We start from the raw sequence: 20,057 nt of genomic DNA, 5'->3' as shown, positions 1-20,057 counted from the left end.
GAGAGTGGGGCGAAGCATCCATCCGTCCATTCGTTCCTGCTTCCGTCCGTCCATGCGTGCGTCCTTGTGGCCGCCCGTGCGTTCATCCGCCCGTCCGTGCGTGCATCTGTTCGTGCGTCTGTTCGTGCGACCACACATCCATCTGTGCGTCCATCCCTGCGTTCGTCCATGGATCTGCTTCTGCGTCCGTCCACGTGTCCATCCGTCCATGCAGCCATCCGTGGGTCAATCCATGCATCTGTCTGTGTGTCCATTCATCCACCTCTTCAACACTCCAAGTACCACCATCTTGCATCTTTTCATCATACAGTGCTCATATAGAAGCACCGCCATCCAGCGGACATTCCAAGGACTGAACGAGAGTAGGCACATGCACACTTTCTTACAGCTTGCGCTTCTTGTCTACTTCCCACCTTTAAACACCTCAAGTTCATGGTATATACTAGTTCACTGTGTATACCATGTATATACCATAGTATAGTAAGACATGAAGGATTGTCGGCAAAAGTACTGGAGTACTGCCAATGAAGTTATCAACCTACCAATTCTGAGTGCCCGTTACACGTTCAGCAAACATAATGGCCTCTTAGTATGGCTTAAAATGTCACGCCTGAAGCGCTATATTCGTGTTTGAGCGCTGTCATTTCAATCAGTAAGGAATTAAGATATAAAACTTTTGGTTACCCAATTCACAGTTGATTACAACTACGTCGCTGACGTTGCTACTCAGAGAGCGAAGAAGCATTTCTTGTAAACTCCAAATTCTTCCCAGGGCGACTGCCGAGGTTTTCAAGAAAAGACTGTTTTGTTGCGCTTTGTTGGCTTTCTGAAAACGAGGATTGTTCATTATTATCTGGGCCAGCCAGCGACCTTTATTTTTTTAAGGACATCATCAAATGCCAGGCCTCGCACAGTAGAGTGCCAAGTTCTCTAAACCATTACCAACAATATTTACATATTCCGAGGTTGTGACCTGTTCATGACGGGACAGCTGATTGATCCCCTACAATGGGACGGCTCCCATCGTAGAGTACCGACTCTAAAGGCTGGTGCACACCGGCGACCAGCAGCAGTCGCGCGATCTTTCGCGACTAGTGGCCAAAAAGCGACTGATGTTCACACCGGCAGAGGCTGCATGCGAGCAACTGGAAGTCGCAAAACTGGAGGGTCACGTCCAGATCTCGTTAACAGCGAGAACTCTGAAGACCGCCGGCTGATCGCCGCCAGCTGAGTGAGCGGGCAAACTGAGCGCACCGGATTTGTTGTTTTCGTCTGTTAACGCACAGCGTTCCCAAGAACGTCAAGGAGTTCGATTCGAGAAAAGAACAAGAGATTGTCATGATGCTTGTGCGCTGTGCCATGGTGTCAGCGCTGGCAGCATAGATGCCTCAAAAGAAAAAAAAGGCAGATCCTACGTACAGTTGGAATGGATGATATGCGAAGCATGAATAAGAAATGTTGATATGTCACTTTAAAATTAGCACAACGTTACGAGGTGGAGGTAAATGATGCCGTACATGACTTCCATGTCATGATTATCATGACATGCTTGGATCATCATTATGCTTGGACTATCATCATGCTTGCATGTGTCGTTTACCTTCGTCATCTATTTACGTCACGTGATACTAACATAAGTGTATGAGGAGCTGGTGAAACGCCCGCGAGTACGCTATGAGCTTAGCATTTTGCCATGTTCTTACATGACATGCGTATCAGGATTATCATGTTTGCACCAGTCATATATTTCATCGTCCTTTGACGTCACGTAACACCAAGTTTGGTATATGTGGAGCTAGCAAAACGGCCACGAGCGCATGAAGGGCCCAGTATACTCCAACGTAGCATTGACGCGCGCACACGCTGGGGACAGCGATGCTACGTAAGCAAAACGCGAGCACTGTATAGTCTGACGCCAGACGCGACCAGCGTCCGTCGGCGTGGCCCGACAACAACTGGTGCAAAATGCGATATGCTGCATTTCGTGCCGATGCGTTACCCAGACAACACTGCATCTTCATCTTTTCGTGAGAGAGGGACGCCGGACGAGCAAAAACGCGCATGCGTTGACGCAACAAAGCGTGGCGCGCACCTGCGAGTATATGGCAGGACCGGTGCCTGGAGTGGCAACGCCGACGTGACGCAGCGAAATGAACGCCGGCGAGCACACGCACCGCGTCACGTCGAAATGTATTGGCGCCATGACTGTGGCATGTAGTCATCTTCTTATATGACACGCATCTCATGATTATCATGTTCGCTCCAGTGACATAGCTTCATCATTCATTGATGTCACGCAATACCGAATTTGGCATATCTGAAGCTAGCGAAACGGCCGACAGCGCATCATGAGCGTGGCATGTAGTCATGTTGTTACATGATAAGGAATCTCATGATTATCTTGTTTGAACCAGTCGCGTACCTTCCTCATCAATTCACGTATTATAATACCAAATTGGTGTATGTGAGGCTAGCGAAACGGCCGCGAGCGCATCATGAGCGTCGCTTGTGGTCATGTTGTTACATGACACGCAGGTTATGTCTCATGTTAGGGTCTGTCACATACGTTCGCCATGCAATCATGTCATACGGTAATAGTTTTGAAGCATGCCTTGTGAACGAAACCACCGCAAGAGCTGCAGGACCATGAAATGTAAATCATGACATTCATGACATACATGCCATAATTTTCGTGTTATGACTAGTAAGATATGTTCTTCGTCCAGTCATGTTATGCCATACCAAGTTTGGTATCGACACCATTATCGAAACAGCCAGGAAAGCTAAAAGTCGTTGGCAGCTAGATAGATAGATAGATAGATAGATAGATAGATAGATAGATAGATAGATAGATACGCTCAAAGTTGCCGAAGTGGGCCAAGAATTGCTTCGCATAAAAAAATGGCAGCATATTGACGGAGTGAATGATGCAGAGTGGGGCGAAGCATCTGCCCGCCAATTATTCGTTCTTGCTTCCGTCCGTCCATGTGTCCGTCTGTGTGACCATCCGTGCGTGCGTCTGTTCGCGCGTCCACACATCCATCTGTGCATCCGTCTCTGCGTTCGTCCATGCATCCACCCCTGCACCCGTCCATGCGTCCATCCGTCCGTGCAGTCATCCGTGCGTCCGTCCATGCATCTGTCTGTGTGTTCGTTCGTCCATCTATTCAATACTCCCAAGTACCACCAACCCGCATCTTTTACACATATATTCCCCTTATAGAAGCACCGCCATCCAGCGGATATTCCAAGGACTAAACGAGAGGCGGCACACGCACACTTTCTTGCTTGCGCTTTGTCTCTACTTTCCACTTTTAACCACCTCGAGTTCATGGTATATACTAGTTCACTGTATTCATGACACTGAGGCTCAACGTTCGCTAAACCTTTCTAAAACCAAGGAGCTTACGCCCAGCGAGTATAACGTAGTAACCCTTTCTTGCCAGGTAGTGCTCAATGTACATGCCAATGTCTGCTAATGGAGAATGAGAGACAGGAGAATGCGGCTTTTACTTTATTACGGCTTGCGCTTCGCATCTATATCCCACCTTTACCCCCTGGAGTTCATGGCATAGTTCACTGTGTTTATGGCACTGCGGCTCAACGCTCGCTAAACCTTTCTAAAACCAAGGAGGTTACGCTCAGCGAGTATAACGTAGCAACCCTTTCTTGTCAGATAGTGCTCAATGTACATACCAATGGCTGCTAATTGGGAATGAGAGACAGGAGAACTCAGCTGTTAGTTAACGCGCATGCTGCGGTATTCTTACTGTTCAACAACGCACAGAAGAAATCTCCCACCGGCACCACCTTGGAGGTCAAAACATAAGACTGGGTACACACTACTACCACTGAACACCTACCAGTTTAGAGAACGCAAATTCTATCTTTGGGCTGTTGTATCAAAATAACATTCAAATACGTAGCGGCGGCGTGCTGAACTGCAATAACGCGAGGCGAGATGGCGCTGGTTGTACTATCATCATCAATAAACACGCATTTTTTTCGGTGCAAGTGGTGAGGGGGCGCGGCTGGTTCGTGTTGCTCACTTCCTCTGTTTTTTTTTTTCGTTGCTAAATCGCGCTTCGCGTCTCTCATTATCGCCAGGTGACCTAGCTGGTTTCGACTGGCGAAAACAACGTTAATCAAGTAAGGTTTGCATTGTTTATTGCGAGTTTTCAAGCCGGTACAATCAATGTATATGGTTGGGTCCAAACAAAACAAGTCACTCATACATACCGAAAGCTTTCCACCTATGTGTAAAGACTCTTGAAAGCTAACAAGCAAATGCATATAACTGAACATGAAGATCGCAGAATGAACGTCGCTCTCATTGTGTTTGGGGCGCTCGAGTTTAATAGCGGGGCTTCAGAACAAGGGTCTAATTCTGCCGTCAAATGCGGCGCATGCCCTGTTGTGTTGATCTTGAAGTGAAGTGAATGTAGAATGTGGAATCGGAAAGGAAACTTGAATATTGCCGATAGATAGCTCGCGCAGTGAGAGCAATGTAGTTTTGTTAACTTTGTTAAATGAGCAATTGCGGATGCGTGCACTTCTCAATTTTTTTTCGCTCTGCAATGCTACATTGAACACTTCAGAATTGTGCAACGTCGTGTCGTGTCGACAGGGTAGGCACTAGTTTTAATTTTCAGCCGTGAGCCCATATTATAGGTAATATGTATTTAAGTGATGGGCCTGAAAATATTTCGGGCTTGCTACATTTATTGTAATAGTTAAGTTGCACAGTATCTACAGCTAGATTTCTCGTCGCAGGTAATGACCGGTCTGTTGCGTATGCAGCGAACATGCATGCTAAAAAAGCAGAGTTATGAGGTGTGTGCTTACAGATCGAAAATGGCTAATTCTAAGAAAATAAGCTTTAGGTATGCATTGCACATTTTTGTTTGTACATCTTTGTTGGTGCTCTCACAGTACCCTATCTGCTCAGTTCTGAGCAGAAGATGTGTCTGAGAGCTCAGCTCTCAGACATATCGATAGAACTTGAGCACTCTCTTGCAAGCAATCACACCTAAAATCAACTGAACGTACATTGTGTGAATCTGTCCAAATACTGGATCAGTAAAGGTCACATTTAATACGCCCTTGTTATTGTGTTTACTTTTTCAGTATACTTGTGCTTGAAAGCTGAAGTTGTTTTCTCCTGCTACTTTTAGAGGTTAGGACTTGAAATACGTACTCTCTTGCCTTGTGATTGTGAAATATTCAAGATTATGTATGTTTCAACTACCTGTATGATTTCTTTGATTTTTTTCATGACCGAAGTGCACAGAATTTCACTTCGCAGTGGTAGACACTATAGTTACGACAACCTAATTTAAACAAAAGCAGATGTGCTCAAAGAAATCTGGGACGTTTCTCTGTTATATGAAAAAAAAAAAACAGTACCACATGCAATGAACGCAATCTTGCTCTTCACCACAGCATTCACGTTCTTGAGGAAGCTGTGCTGCAAGTGCTCATCACCTTTATGATTTATATTTTAGGAGCCCATTGAACATATGTGCAAAGCTAAAGCAATTGAGTGCAGCCTTATGAGCTTTGGCACATCTTTTTGTAAACTTCTATGAGCTAAATACAGTTAAGACAAAACAGTTCCGGGTGTTGTTCGTAAACCATCACAAGGCACAAATAAATGACCGAAAGCTTTTTAATGCCCCTCACTGCGGGGTTGATCATTTTACAAATAATATCTGACGATTCACATGCCAGCTATGAAGTGATCGTGAGTCGTACAGTAGTGGGTAAATTTAGATTGATTCTGGCTACCAGTGGTTCAAACAAAATACATTGTAGCCTCACAGGAGACAAGACTACTTGTCGAAACCTTTGCTCTGACGCCTTATGTAAAAGATTTTTTCATATTTCAAGCTTCCATCTTTTAAGCGTCAGTTTAGTTCACCTGCACCAATCAGAACTGATTGACAGTTGTGCACGAGAAGTTCAGAACTTTTGCAGCACGAGTTTCGCAGTGAGGCATCACAAGTGAATGACAAGGTGCCGACAATGTGGAATCCTTATTTTTGTTCGCTTAATTTAATGAGGTGCAACCATCTTGGCAAAACAAGCCGCATTTGTAGAGGTGGGTACAGTACCTACGTCTAATGCTATGTTGTTTGTTAAGCTGTGCGTGCGGCTGCACCAAACCAGCACCGTCAGAGCAGAAGGTACAGGAAAGTCATGAACTAGTTTTGGTGCTGTACCTCTCCTGCGCTTTTTGAAAGGAATGGAACGATTTAGAAGATGTCATTGCTGCGCCGCTGAAGTGAATGGCGAGGCGCAGCACTTTGTAAAATGGATCATGTGGTGCAGACGAATCGAACAAACCCTTAAGCACACAAGCGTCTTAGCGTTTCACCCCCATCAAAATATGGCCACTGTGGCCACAGTGTGTTGTTTATCTCAGCAGTGCGACACAATCTAACTAATAGTGTTACAGTTTGAACATTAATAAAGTGTAGATTCCATGCCATGGTAGACAGCCAATGCTTGTGGCCAATGTAAAGCACCCTCCACGATATGTGCGGTAAAACATTCACAAGTGCAGCATTACATGTGTGAGGTTCGAGATGACCTGTTGTAGTGGACATTCAGATGTTTCAACGTGCTTGCAGAGTAGACAATCGTGGGTAGTCATCCTGTCGTTGCATGACAGTCTGGAAAAACAAGTAACATCACCAGATATGAATGCATGAAATCAAGGCATAATCATTGCATGACATTTTCTAAAGTAAACAAATAAACTCAGTTAACGAGTAAACAGCAGTATTTTATACATATATGTATATAATAGTACCTCATAACACGTGTATCACTCAGGGCTACTTTTTCACAAGGCATGCCATGCAGCAGGTTCCTTTCCCCTTGTACACAGCTGCTTCCATGTCTGGTGGGTCCGGAGGCTGTGGCAGTAAAAGAAGTATTTCTCATTTATGTGACGCTTTCTTTGTCACACTATAGCAAAACCAGACCCATAAATATGTGATGTTTCTCAAACACGACTGCGGTAAACTATTAACTAGTAGGTTTTTTGCCCTAATATATGGGCTAGCTACGAAGACACATGCGAGACAACAGTGATTTCATTTATTTCCTTCTTTCATCGCACCGGCCTGGTTGGTGTTATCTGGTGATATAATTACAGAATTAAACATTGAGTCAGAGACTCGTTGCCACGTGAAACCACGCCGCAAGTAACGCATGTTTTTCCGGTTACAGATTAAGACGTTAAACAGTTTTAAAATTTATTACTGCAATGTGCTGCCACCGTGTGACGCCTACGTAGTCATTGGCAAAAGAACTACATACGTTGAAATGAACCAACTAGCCTTGCAAGCACCCATCGTTTAAAAGCTGATGTGGTTTCTACTCACCAGCCTGGGCTTGAAACGGGTGTTCATCCGATGAAAGCTTCAATGGTCGCTCCGTTTCCAAGAAGTCACTTGAATTCTCTTCGAGCAAGCATTTGAACGAGTCAAAATAAATAGAACGAGAAAGAGTGCGTCAGTCGACAGAGGCTCGAAATATTTACGGCGAAACGAAACAGTCCGAGACACCTCCGAACGTACCGCGAGCCGTTACCTGCCGTCGCAACCGTTGGCCGCCGCAAACTTTGAATTGAGGATAAGGATGTCAATAGGCTGCTGCTGACTTCGAGTCAGCTGGAGCGAAAACTATTACAAAAATTGATTACGCAGCGCTTGTTTAAGAAAAACTGCTTGCTAGAAGGCCAAGTTGATTTTTATGTGTAGCGGTATGCAGAGATGTAGTATTTGATTGTTTAAAAATTAAAACTTGGCCCCGACGAAGACGCCTCTACAAGAAAGTGCAATAGCGCGAGTGGCGAGAGAGGTTAGTAAATCCACTCTGGGTGTTTGAAGCAGAAACACGCCATGGTTGATTTTTTCGCCCCCTATAGGTGAGCCCTTGAACTTGAGAGTTTCCGGGGCTTGCTACTACGACTACGACTACTACGAGGAACAAACGGGTGCCGCCTTAAGGAGCTTCGCCCCTAAAAGTGGCTGATCCCACGTACAGTGGGAGTTGAATATGTGCGAAGCACGAATAAGAAAGGTTGATATTTCACTTTAAAATTAGCCCAATGTTACGAGGTGGAGGCAAATGATGCCGTGTATGACTTCCGTGTCATAATTATCAGGTTTGGATGTGTCTTTTACCTTTGTCATCTATTCACGTCACGTGATGCCAAATTTAGTATACGTGGAGCTAACGAAAAGGCCGCGAGCCCGCTATATATTATGTTTGCACCAGTCATATATTTCGTCATCCAATGACGTTACGTAACACGTGATTTCGTATATGTGGAGCACGACCTACTGTATTCTACTGACCTGCCCAGCGAGTGAAGCACCAGCACGCCCTTTCTGGTACTGGCGCCTGCCGCTGCGTGCTTTGGGGCGCTACAACTTACCCCATCCGCACCGGTTGCTGACGGCCAAAACATAGGTCACCACGCTTTTTTTTTTGTCGTCTACTCGCGCGACACAAAAAGCAGCAATGTTTACGCGTGCATACACTCTGGACGATTGTAAAAAAATCAATAAAAGCCTCTTTTTGAATAAACTTAAAAGTATATAGAAGATCTTTTGCTACCGTCTCCTCGTGCCGAGCTGCGATAGAAGCGTGCAGGTAGGTGCAGTTTGTACACCAGCGAAGCGAGGTTTCTTGTTGTAAGTAAATCATCACGATGGTGTGTGCTGCGTGCCTTTCTGCGAATAAAGGCAAGGGAACACTTCTGATGTGACTATTCATGAGTTTGCAGTGATCGAGGTAGGTGAAAAATGGATCAAGGTGATTTCTAGAAAGGGTAAGTCTGCTCAATTAGGCGTTGTCTGGCATGCTGAAAATGTAATATGGGTTGCAAATGACTACGTGTCTTTAAAAGAGGGAGTTGCTGGGCTGGTTGGTGGTGAATGACAGGCTGAGATGCATATTAGCGCAAAAAATGAACCAACAACCTCAAGAAAGTAAATGACGACGTGCTATACTCACAACTGTTTACTAGGAAAAAAAAGAAAAGATGACAAGAGTCCACATATGGAAACCATGTAACTACATGTGGTTACGCAACTAGATTTTCAAACACACCCATTGTAGGAAGAAGCAGCTTCTTCGAGATTGCTTTGGTAGTTTAATTGCGCTACCAAAAAGAGCAGAGAGCGTTGCGTAAGTGAATATTTATCCTCTGTCACTTAATTAGTTCGACCTCGAACTTGAATTTATTTGCTACCGCGTGTGATATAAACGTGTCAGTTTACCCGTCTACGCGCATGCATGACAAAAGGACATATACGTGAAAACATTTTTCCTAATGAAAAGTTCTGAGTAGCGTGTATCCTTGTCTTCTTTCTTTTGGTCATCCGTTTTATTTAGTGCTAATGTATATCAGCCAGTTACGTGTGTCACATGGCTAACGAAGTGAAGTCATACGCTGACTTTATAACTGTGTCTTATTCACTTCGCCACCATGGTATAAACCTCTAATTGCATGATACACTCCTTAGAAAAGAACAAGAAATTTTGTATTTTAGTCACAATATTTCACTGAATGTTCATCTTCTTTCTTTCAAGGTACTGCCAATGAAGTTTGGCTCCCAAATGACAGGTCGAAGGTGTGCAGTGTGCACTTTGCTCCAACCGACTATAAGCCGGGACTAAAGATAAAAAGACTGAAAGTGAATGCTGTGCCGTCAGTGTTTCCACATTGGATGGATGGATGGATGGATATGGCTGTACCCTTTAGATCGGGCGGTGGCTAGCGCCACCAGGCCGTAACACCTAATGAACCAAAAACTATATTTAATTTTTTTTCCTTAAAAAGTGAGTTTGAGGATTCGTACTTTGCAGTGAAGAGTTTAATTTTCACTCGTGTCTTGACTTTAGCCACCAATCAGATAACCTCCTTCTGGTTAAGTCTACCCGCTTAAAGTTTATTTTGCCCTCCCGGTCCCTAAACCCCAGTGCTTTGAAAAACTCTGCGCCTATTCAAAGTACATGGTGCCGCCCGTGGCGAAAGTCTGCCGCACCTTGAAACGTTCAAATGTTTAGAAACACGCACCCTGCCCAAAGAAAAAAAGTGACTAACAATGTTTAATGCTTGACGTCTCCCCACGGCTCTTGCATACGAATTGGACCAATGAAAACGAATTTCAAGGAAAGGCGTATAACGGAACACAATTTTTTAATGCAGGAACAAAACACGTTCAGCTCCGGCATGCAGCAGAGCTTGACATCGAGCGACATATGTCATCAGTACCATCCGCAAACACAACTTCGGGACCATCCTCAGACTTTATGCACCCTCTCACCGAATTTGAAGGCACAGAAGTACCTGAAAATGCACCTGGCGACAAAGTAAAAAAAAAGATTGACCGATGCTCATTGACCACGCAAACAACTATAACCAGCCAGATGATTCGCCGTGTGATGACTTCCACAAAATCATCGCACCGGAAATGCCAAACCATGACAAAGAATAATGCTGAATTAAAAGCGCAAATAGCCAAGCTGAACCGTGAAGTTGCAGAGGTTAATCTGCTCTCCAAAAGAGCAAACGCTGCAGTCTTGCAGGTAAAGTTGTTTGCTGTAGTTGTTTGCTGTTTCGTTTCAAAACAGTTGCAGAGCGTTTTTTATTGATTATTCATGTACCTGCGTTCTACATTTGCCATTTGAGACGAAGGTATTTATGCGCAAAATTGTCTGTATTGGGTTGTTTTCTATGCGCGCTGCATGCTGCGGCCAGTGTCAAATGTCATAGTCCTTGCACTTTCTTGTCCAGACAGTAAATTCAATCCAGCTGAGTGTGCTACAAAAAGTCTACCATTGTATACACGTATAGCTGGTATCATTAGTGAAGTAAACATTTGGAGGGCCAGCAATTTTTACAACCTGTCTCTGTCATCGTTCTTTCTTGTTTTGCACGCTGATACATGTGTTTGTATCTGATTTGCGGTTATAATTGAAAAATAATGCACTGAAATGTCAACTAAAATGCAAAAGAACATTGTCAAAGTCACATGAAATAAAATGATTCAAGATACCCGCCATATTTACTCAATGCGTGATGAAACTCTCCTCGAACTGGTGGTAACCCATGCATTTACATGCATTCACCAGCACTCAGCTGGGGTAACTCGAGCGCCCCCTAGGCGGTGAAGTTCGGCATCCGAGCCAGCGCAGGCAGCTCCGTGACCGCCGCCAGCTGGGCAGGTCAAGAGTACAGTAGGTCATGAGGTGGAGCTAGCAAAACGGGCGCGAGCACAATATGAAGGGTCCAATATACTCTAATGCAGCGGTGACGCGCGCGCACGCTGGGCACAGTGACGCTACGTTAGCATAGCGCGAGCACTCTATAGTTTGACGCCAGGCGCGACAGGCGCGACCAGCGTCCGTCGGCGCGACCCGACGGCAACCGGTTCGTGCCAATGCGTTACGCAGACAACACTGCGTCTCACTCTTTTCGTTACGGAGGGTTGCCGTCACAAAATATGATATGAGGAAAATATAATATATTCGATATGGCAAGATACGTTCTACATACAGTCATGTTATGCCATACCAAGTTTGGTGTTGATACAATAATTGAAACGGCCAGGAGAGCTAAAAGCAGTAGGCGGCTAGATAGATAGATAGATAGATAGATAGATAGATAGATAGATAGATAGATAGATAGATAGATAGATACGCTCAATGTCGCCGAAGTGCGCTAAGAAATGCTTCGCATTTAAAAGCGGATCAGATTTGAGTGCACGTTAAAGAACCCCAGGTGGTCGAAATTTCCGGAGCCCTCCACTTATGGTGTCTCTCGTACATATGGTGGTTTTGGGACATTAAACCCCACATATAAATCAATCATTTAAAAGCGGACGCACGACCCACTGCATAAGGAGCTTCGCCCTTGAAAACAAGTGCTCGCGCTGCACAACTGTCACTGGTTCCCGTATATCTAACAAGCATTCCGTAACCATACTGAATTACGCAACATTCACGTGATGCTCCTATTACTCTGCGGTGCTATAGACGCATTTAGCTTAGCGATCTTGCGCTCCGTTCCCCGTTCCGCTCAAAAGCTCAACGTTACCGTATGGGAATGCGCGTTTTCTGTTCTAGCCAAAGAGTTTATTTATCACAAAAATACATTGAGGAAAGTTTGGCACCGCTATCTATGCAAATTTTTAAGGCGCCCCGTTGGAGCGCTGGGATTGACGGTATATGTGTCTGCGAGAATTGTGTTGGCAGGCGTTGAGTGAGGCTTCGGCTCAAAAAGAGATACGACTGCGTAAATAAAGCTTCTCTACAACAGAATGTTAATATGTGGTTCTCACTTACACGTATTTTATTTTAAAATAAAAGTACACATACCTTGACGGCATGACCAGGCGGTGGAAGAAACAGATGACATAAAAGTGGGGGAGGGAATGCTTGCTTTGTCGTCTGGCTGCCAAGTTTAGCGGCCACTGGTTACTTGTTACGCTCCATAAAATTGTACATCGACGCAGAATATTCTAGTGTTAAATAGAACACGTTTCTGTGCAATGAGAAAAATAAATAGCTTATTACGTGCTTTTTTTAGTAAGAAATCAATCATTTTAACGTCAATACACTTACACGTTACCGGCGCACGTGCGCGCCGGCATTGGTTTCGTCGCGTCACGCCAGCGTTGCCACGCCAGGCGCCAGTCCTGCCATATACTCGCAGGCGCGCGCCACGCTGCACTGCTTTGATGTATGCGCGTTTTAGCGCGTCCGGCGTCCCTCCTTCACGAAAAGAGGCAGACGCAGTGCTGTCTGGTTAAGTAGTAGTAGTACAAAACTTTATTATATACATAATCCAAACAGGCTTGAACTCCAGTGCCCCGAAGAATATACGGGGTGGAGAGCGAAGTCTGTCCGGCAGGGTGGTGCCCCTATTCCAGGGCCCCACTGGCGCGAGCCATCCGTTCAGCTCTTTGGATCAGTCGCAGCTGATCCACTAGGGCTGGGCTAGACAGCAGCGCCTCCCATTCCTCCCACGTGCCAGTGGTGTCGTGCTCTTCGTCGTGCTCTGCACATTCCCACGTGATGTGAAAGAGTGTTGGGGTGGCTTCACACCACGGGCACATATCTTTGTACGCCATGGGGTAGATCAGGTGAAGAGCGTGCAGATTTATGTAGGTGTTAGTCTGTATTTTTCTTAGCGCTGTTGCCTCCGCAGCGCTGAGCTTGCTGTGAGGACGTGGATACAGCTGCCTATTTTCTCTGTAGTACTTTAAAATTGTTGCGAAGCAAGGGTCCAGGGGTGTAGGGTCATCACTTGCATTGGCTTGAGTGGCTCGGTGATTTGTGAAGCCTCGAGCCGCCTCGTCCACGCGCAGGTTCCCTGTCACGCCTTCGTACCCCGGTGCCCAAGTCACAGCCTGTATGTATTTCACTGTGGGGTCCAATCTTGTTCTAACCAATATACGGAGCGCTTGTGCTCCAATTTTGCCGTTCAGATAGTTTCTGCAAGCTTTTTGCGAATCTGAAGTGATTGTTAATGGAGCGTTTCGCGTCCATCCCTCTTTTATTGCGAGTGCTATGGCAACTTCTGCTTGTGTTGTCGACGCCTGATCTATTGAAGCGCAGGCTGTAATTTTCCCTCTATGGTCAGTGGCTACACACACATATCTCTTTGCATTGGTCTGATAAGGCGCGGCGTCAGTGAATCTGGCCGTGTTCAAAAATCTTGTCTTTTTGTCTATGTAGTCAGCCCTTGCCTTTTTTCCTCCAGCATGCAGAGTAGGATCCATGTTGCTTGGTATTGGCAATACGGTGTACCATTCTTTGAATTCGCTTGGTACTTCTTTAGTTTCTTGGTGTGTTTGTAATAAAGTATCGCGCCCTAGATTTTTTGGGACTGCTCTGCCCGTTGGGGTCTGGAGAAGGCGATTTTATTGCGCTAGTAACTGGGCCTCGGATAATTCTTCAATTGTGTTATGAAGACCAAGCGCCAGCAGCTTGTCGTTTGAAGTATTCCGCGGTAATCTCAGAGCTGTCTTGTAGGCCATTCAAATTATTTGGTTTGCTTTTTCCTTCTCTTCCCTGTTCATAGTTTGATACGGAAGCGAGTATGTAATGCGACTGATGACGAGGCTTTTGACCAATTATAGGGTATCTTGTTCTCTCATGCCTTTATGGTTGTTCGTTATTCGCGAGATCATGCGTGAGATGTGCTGTACTGATGTTTTGAGTTGATTTAGTGTGTGCCGACATCTCTATTAGCTTGAAGCCACATTCATAGTATGCGTACGGTATCTTTCTCCGGAATGACATTTCCGTTGAGCTTGACTTCTAGCTTTAGATTCGAGTCGATCCTCCGTGCTTTTCTCTTCGTGAAACGAATGAGCTCTAACTTTTCGGCTGAGCACTGAAGACCCCGTATCCTTGCGTACTCTTCTACGGTGCTAGCTGCCTGTTGTAACCTATCTTCTTTCTCTGCTAGGCTGCCTATGGTTGCCCGTACCGTAATATCGTCTGCATATATCGCATGTTGTAGACCGGCAATATCTTTGAGTTTTCCTGCAAGGCCTGTCATGGCAACATTGAAAAGTGTCGGTGAAATGACCGCTCCTTGGGGTGTTCCTTTGTTTGGAGGTTTAATGATGTCGGATTCGTAATCTCCCAGCTTGATTGTTGCAGTCCTGTTACTAAGAAAACTTTTGACGTAGTCGAACATTCGTTCTCCACAGTTAGCTTTCTCCAGACCTTCTAGTATTGCTTTGTGACTGATGTCATCAAAGGCTCCCTTCATGTCAACTGCCGTAACGACGTTTTCCCCAACCTTAGAGATGTCCATTAATACTTGTTCTTTTAAAAGTAGTAGGACATCTTGCGTAGAAAGGTGTGAGCGAAAGCCAAACATAGTTTCGGGCATGAGGTTGTTCTTCTCGAGATGGTTGAGGAGCCCAGTGTTCACCAGTTTTTCAAAGATTCTTCCTAAGCAGGACGTGAGCGAGATAGGTCTCATGTTCTCAATGGCAAGTTTTTTTCCTGGTTTAGGCACCATGACCACAATCGCATGTTTTCATTCTGGTGGGACCGTTCCAGCCAGCCAATGTTTGTTTATGTATCTAGTGAGAGCTTCACTGGCTTCGTCATTTAGGTTCTTGATCATACCATTGGTGATTTTATCTGCACCCGCGCCTGTGTTCTTCTTGTTACTAAATATAGCTGCTCTTATCTCAGCGTCCGTAAAAGGCTTGTCTGAATCAGGTTGCCGTAATACTTTATACCTTCCTTGATATGAAGGCGTCGCTCCGTCTTCCCCAAAGCATTTTTTATGCATGACTTGAATGAGGTCCTCTTTTGTACCTGGTTATAAATACAGCAATCGTTTAACCGCTTTACTGTTTTCATTTTTTGTCTTCGTGGGGTCTATCATGGCTTTCAGTATGTTCCATGTTTTGGCCGTACTCAGCGTTCCATTGAGTGAATCACAGAAATTGAGTGAATCGCAGTTGCAGCTAGTTGATTGGCGTAAACCTCTGCGCGCTGGGTGATATCTTTGATTTTTCTTTCAATTCGCGGAGGCGCCAAGCTGTGAAGACATGTTCACACTGCGCTCCGCTTTCCCGAAGTTTTTGTAAGAGCAATTTCGCGCAAACTCATCTAACAATCTTATAGTCTGCTTTGTGAAGTTCTCCTGATTCCACGGATACTCAAAGCTTGGGCCAGGATCAACTTTATGAGAAGAAACCATCGCAGGCAGATTGGATGACCTTGTTGAGACGCTCAACTTAACGACCACGGCCGGCGTCGCGCGTCCCGGAAGGTATACTTCGACGTGCGGAACACGACGGTGTTGTGTGTTTGTGGGAGCACGGACTAGCAGATAGTGAACTTTGGACACTTGCTTTGCTGCCACGGGACAGAGATTGAAGGTGAGCGATGTTTACCTCACTTTCTTGACCTGTTTGGTGACACGACAAAATGCCGGCGGGAAAGCTCTGTCAGCCTAAGCGCTCCGACTAACTTGGCAGGAGCGGCGGTCACTTTTCCTTTGTTCTGCCAAGCATGGCTGGCCGGGGCTGATCGCCTTTTCTCGCCATATGGAAGTTGACGAAGCTTATCCCGGCCCATCTCGGCCACCGGAATCACTCACCGCTGACACGGACGCGAGTGGCGTCTCGTCTCGGCAGGCAAAGGATGACGAACCAGCGTCTGTTGACGCGACTCTCGGAAACGAGACTGGCGACGCGACTTGTTCGGAACGCCATGGATGGACTGAGGATTCCTGGCATACCGTTTTATTGCGCAGGCAAAAGAAAAACCAGTTAAAAAAGCAGCGATCCCAGATGGAGAAGGCTGTGAAAGCGAACGAGAAATTTGAAAGCGATCCGCCCGCCGAAAAACAAAAACTTGAAGCCACGCAGGGTTTCAGACGGAAAAAGCGACGCGGCCCACCTCCACTACCGAAAGAGGACATCAAGATTATTCTGAGGCCGCATAAGGGTCTCTGGGTTAAAAACATATTGGGACTGGAACTCTCCAGGGCTGTGATAGATGCCTGCCAACGAAGTTTCAATGACAATGACTTTCTGTTGCGGGTTCACCCAGGATCGAACATTGTAATCCTATCTACGCCAAGCATGGAGGTAGCGAGTAGGCTGCGAGGTATCAGTCAACTAAAGATCAGGGGACAAATCCACGCTTTCAATGCATACGTGGCCGACCCCGAAGGCGTCTTGCGGGAAATTGTACATGAAATACCGGCCGGGACTTCGCAAGATGAACTAAAGGAGAACCTACGTGTTCGGACTCAAGGGGTGAATATTGAGAGAGCAAAAATGTTGGGCTCGTCTAAAACAGCGATTATCACATTCACGGGCGATGTGCTACCGAGGAGCGTATACATAATGGGTGCCGAGTTAATATGCTACCCATACAAGCCAACAGTACAGGTGTGCAAGATATGCCTCCAAACCGGACACCGTACGGGCGTCTGTCCAACTCCAAATGTCAATGTATGCCTCAAGTGTGGGCCAAGGGAACCAATGCAAGGACACGACTGCATCCCCAAGTGTGTCATCTGTGACGGTGAACACCCCACAGGAGATAGTCTGTGCAAGAAAAAACTTAAGAACGTCGCTCCTCCCAAGAAATTGAGGACAGATCAGCCAAAAGACTGGGTTAGCCAACCTGAATATACCGGCGATGCCAAGTCGTCAGAAGAATTCCCTCCACTAAAGATGAACATGACTCGATGGTTCAGCTCGGACCGGATGGAACAGCGCCATTCTAGGTCACGTTCACGATCCCGATCAAGATCCCAGTGAAGGTCGAGATCGAGATCTCGTTCAAGGAGGGACAGACATTACACTAACACGGCACCACCGGCCCCTGGGAAACCCAGCTTAAAGAACCAACGAAAGCATCGCGGACCTCCGGCTGAGATGGGTTCCTGCGAGGAATCACAAGACGCCCTAGCCGCCGGCCGTACAAACATAAATCAGGTGAGCTTTGCGGGGTCAGTGTCTTCCAATGCTCCTATAACAGAAAATCTACAATACAAGAAAATATTGGAAGAAAATAAGAGATTGACTCAAGAAGTCAAACAGCTAAAAAAACAAATGACCGAAGAGCGAAATAACTTACAGGCAGCAATATCTTCATTAGAGAGACGGCTAGAGGCTAAACTACGACCACAAAATCAGACAGGAATAGCAGGAGGATGTAGTCAGAAAACGACATATCAACAGTCAATAAAACCCACCCTTTCGGGGGGCAGCGCGGCGTCGGCTGAAGTTGAGGAAGGGATGGTGTACGCAGGTACAACCACCCTTACCCCAAGCACGACAGTAAAAAACCACGACCAAATAACGCAGCAAATACAGGCACAGTTAGACAAAAACAGGGAAGGTATAGCTAACGTAATAAACTGCTAGTCGATTTCGTGAATGAGATGAAATCTTTTGTCTGCGAGGAATTAAAAACTCAAAGGCAGTACGTGAATGACGCTGTTAGCAGCTTGCAAAGGGCGATAAACAAGCGCTCTCGCTCGACCTCCGCTAGAAATAGCAAAAAATCTAAGGGGAATCGCGACGACGCGGAAGCACCTGTGCATCATGGCCAAAAATAACCTGAGAAGTGTGGAACAATCAGAGATCTGGCCATGAAATCGCCGCACTTTTCACAAATGCGCCGCAGCACTCCAGAGTTATATCGATGTGGCACCAATTAAACCCGACGTTTTATGCTTGCAAGAAATTTGTACCGGAATAGTGAAGGTTCAGGAATATTATATTTTTCAGAACCTAAATTATCCCCGCGAAGCGACGCTGGTGAGCAAGATGGTTGCGGCAACAGATGAGTACATAGGAACGCTACAGATCAATCACCAAATTATCAGTTTATTCCCCCAAAAGAGAGGCAAAGCGAAGACTATAATAGTGAACTTATACAGTCCTCCAAAAGACAAAGGCGAAGACTTCAATGAGCTCCTTGCTGAGACGGTTAAAATCGCAGGCACCAAGGACCGCCTATTGGTTTTGGGTGATTTTAATGCACCCAGCACCACATGGGGTTACCCAAAAGAATCGCCGAAGGGAACGCGTCTCGAACATGCTGCGTCTAGGCTGGGTCTGAGTTTATAACTCTCCCAATTGCGCCCACGAGAGTGGGCAACAGCGTATGTAGAGACACGTTCCCGGACCTCACTTTCACCTTCAACCTCAAAGACGCATCCTGGACAAACCTGGAGGAAAATCTAGGAAGCGACCATTACATTATAAGCGTCTCCATATCGACACCCAAAATGCGTAGATTGATAGGCGACGCGGCGATCACAGATTGGACTGAGTTCAGGAAACGAGATCCTCCACCCGACTCTGTACCGAACTCAATAGAGGCATGGTAGGAGTACATAAAGTCGGTACACGCCATCACTACGAAGAAAATAGCCAGAACCGTAGAGACGCCAGCAGTAGAAAGCAGTCTGCTACACCTATGGGAGAGCAGGCGCAGCCTACTAAAGCGTTGGAAACGTCAACGCCTGAATAGGACACTACTGCGTAGGATTGCTGCTCTTGCAGAGGAAGCCAACAACTATGCCAGCAAATTGGCTACCGAGGGATGGGTCAAGTTCTGCAGTTCGCTTCAGAACACACTGAGCACCGCGAAAACTTGGTCTATTCTAAGAAATATTCTTGATCCAGACAAGTCTAAATCCACGACAAGCAGAACACTGACGAAAATCGCAGAAACATTTCCGGGCACGGACGATGATCTCGTGATAGCCCTCATGTAGAGATATTTTGGCGATTGTTCACCAAGTAACTCGGCTAATCACATGAGTTACAGTGGAGCTAGAAATGAGAAACTGGACGAGCCGATAACAAAGAAGGAGGTCTTTGCGGCAGCTCAGGCAGCCAAGAGGAACACAGCCCCCGGTGAAGACCAAATTACGAATGCTATGATAAAAAACCTTAGTGACAAAACCATCGAAGGCATGACAAAACAATTCAATGAACACTATTGGCTCAAAGGAAAGGTCCCTGCAGAATGGAAAACCGCGAAAATTATAACCATTCCGAAACCCGGAAAAAAGCCCTCCTTGCAGGCGCTCAGACCTATATCACTTACGTCATGTATGGGGAAGCTTTTCGGACGAGTCGTTCAGACTAGACTTCAGAATTTCATAGAGGACAGGGGGCTGTTTCCGGCCACCATGCTGGGCTTCCGCAGTGGTCTCTCAACACAGGACGCTTTACTCCTGATACAAGAAGAGGTACTCAAGGGTGTTCCCAAAGGTGGAGAGCATTTGCTGCTTGCTCTAGTCTTAAAGGGAGCTTTTGACAATATCTCTCATGAAGCTATACTCTCAGAGCTAAATATAATTGGTTGCGGGGAAAAGATATATAACTATATAAAAGATTTTCTCACCGATCGGGAGGCGACAATTGGTATCTCAAGCGTTAGGTCTGAGCCATTCCGAATGCCAAACAAGGGAACGCCTGAAGGAGCCATAATATCTCCTCTGTTGTTTAATACCGCCATGCGTCGAC

At 45.9% G+C, this 20,057-nt stretch overlaps 1 protein-coding gene across 4 annotated transcripts in view; it reads left to right on the top strand.

Annotated features, from left to right (window-relative positions):
• The window catches only part of LOC119164705 (saccharopine dehydrogenase-like oxidoreductase), a 97,435-nt gene extending 86,351 nt beyond the window's left edge, over positions 1-11,084 (top strand). For 2 of the 4 annotated variants that reach the window (XM_075874038.1, XM_075874035.1), the window contains one exon: positions 10,229-11,084. In XM_075874038.1, the coding sequence (XP_075730153.1) occupies positions 10,229-10,674 (446 nt within the window). In that variant the 3' untranslated portion in view covers positions 10,675-11,084. The remainder of the gene's footprint in view (positions 1-10,228) is intronic. The other 2 variants (XM_075874039.1, XM_075874037.1) reach the window with 2 other exon arrangements.
• Positions 11,085-20,057: the final 8,973 nt, after the last annotated feature.

The sequence above is a fragment of the Rhipicephalus microplus genome, chromosome 9 (assembly GCF_043290135.1).
Source record: "Rhipicephalus microplus isolate Deutch F79 chromosome 9, USDA_Rmic, whole genome shotgun sequence".
NCBI lineage: Eukaryota > Metazoa > Arthropoda > Arachnida > Ixodida > Ixodidae > Rhipicephalus > Rhipicephalus microplus.
This window is presented reverse-complemented; position numbering and strand designations above follow the sequence as displayed.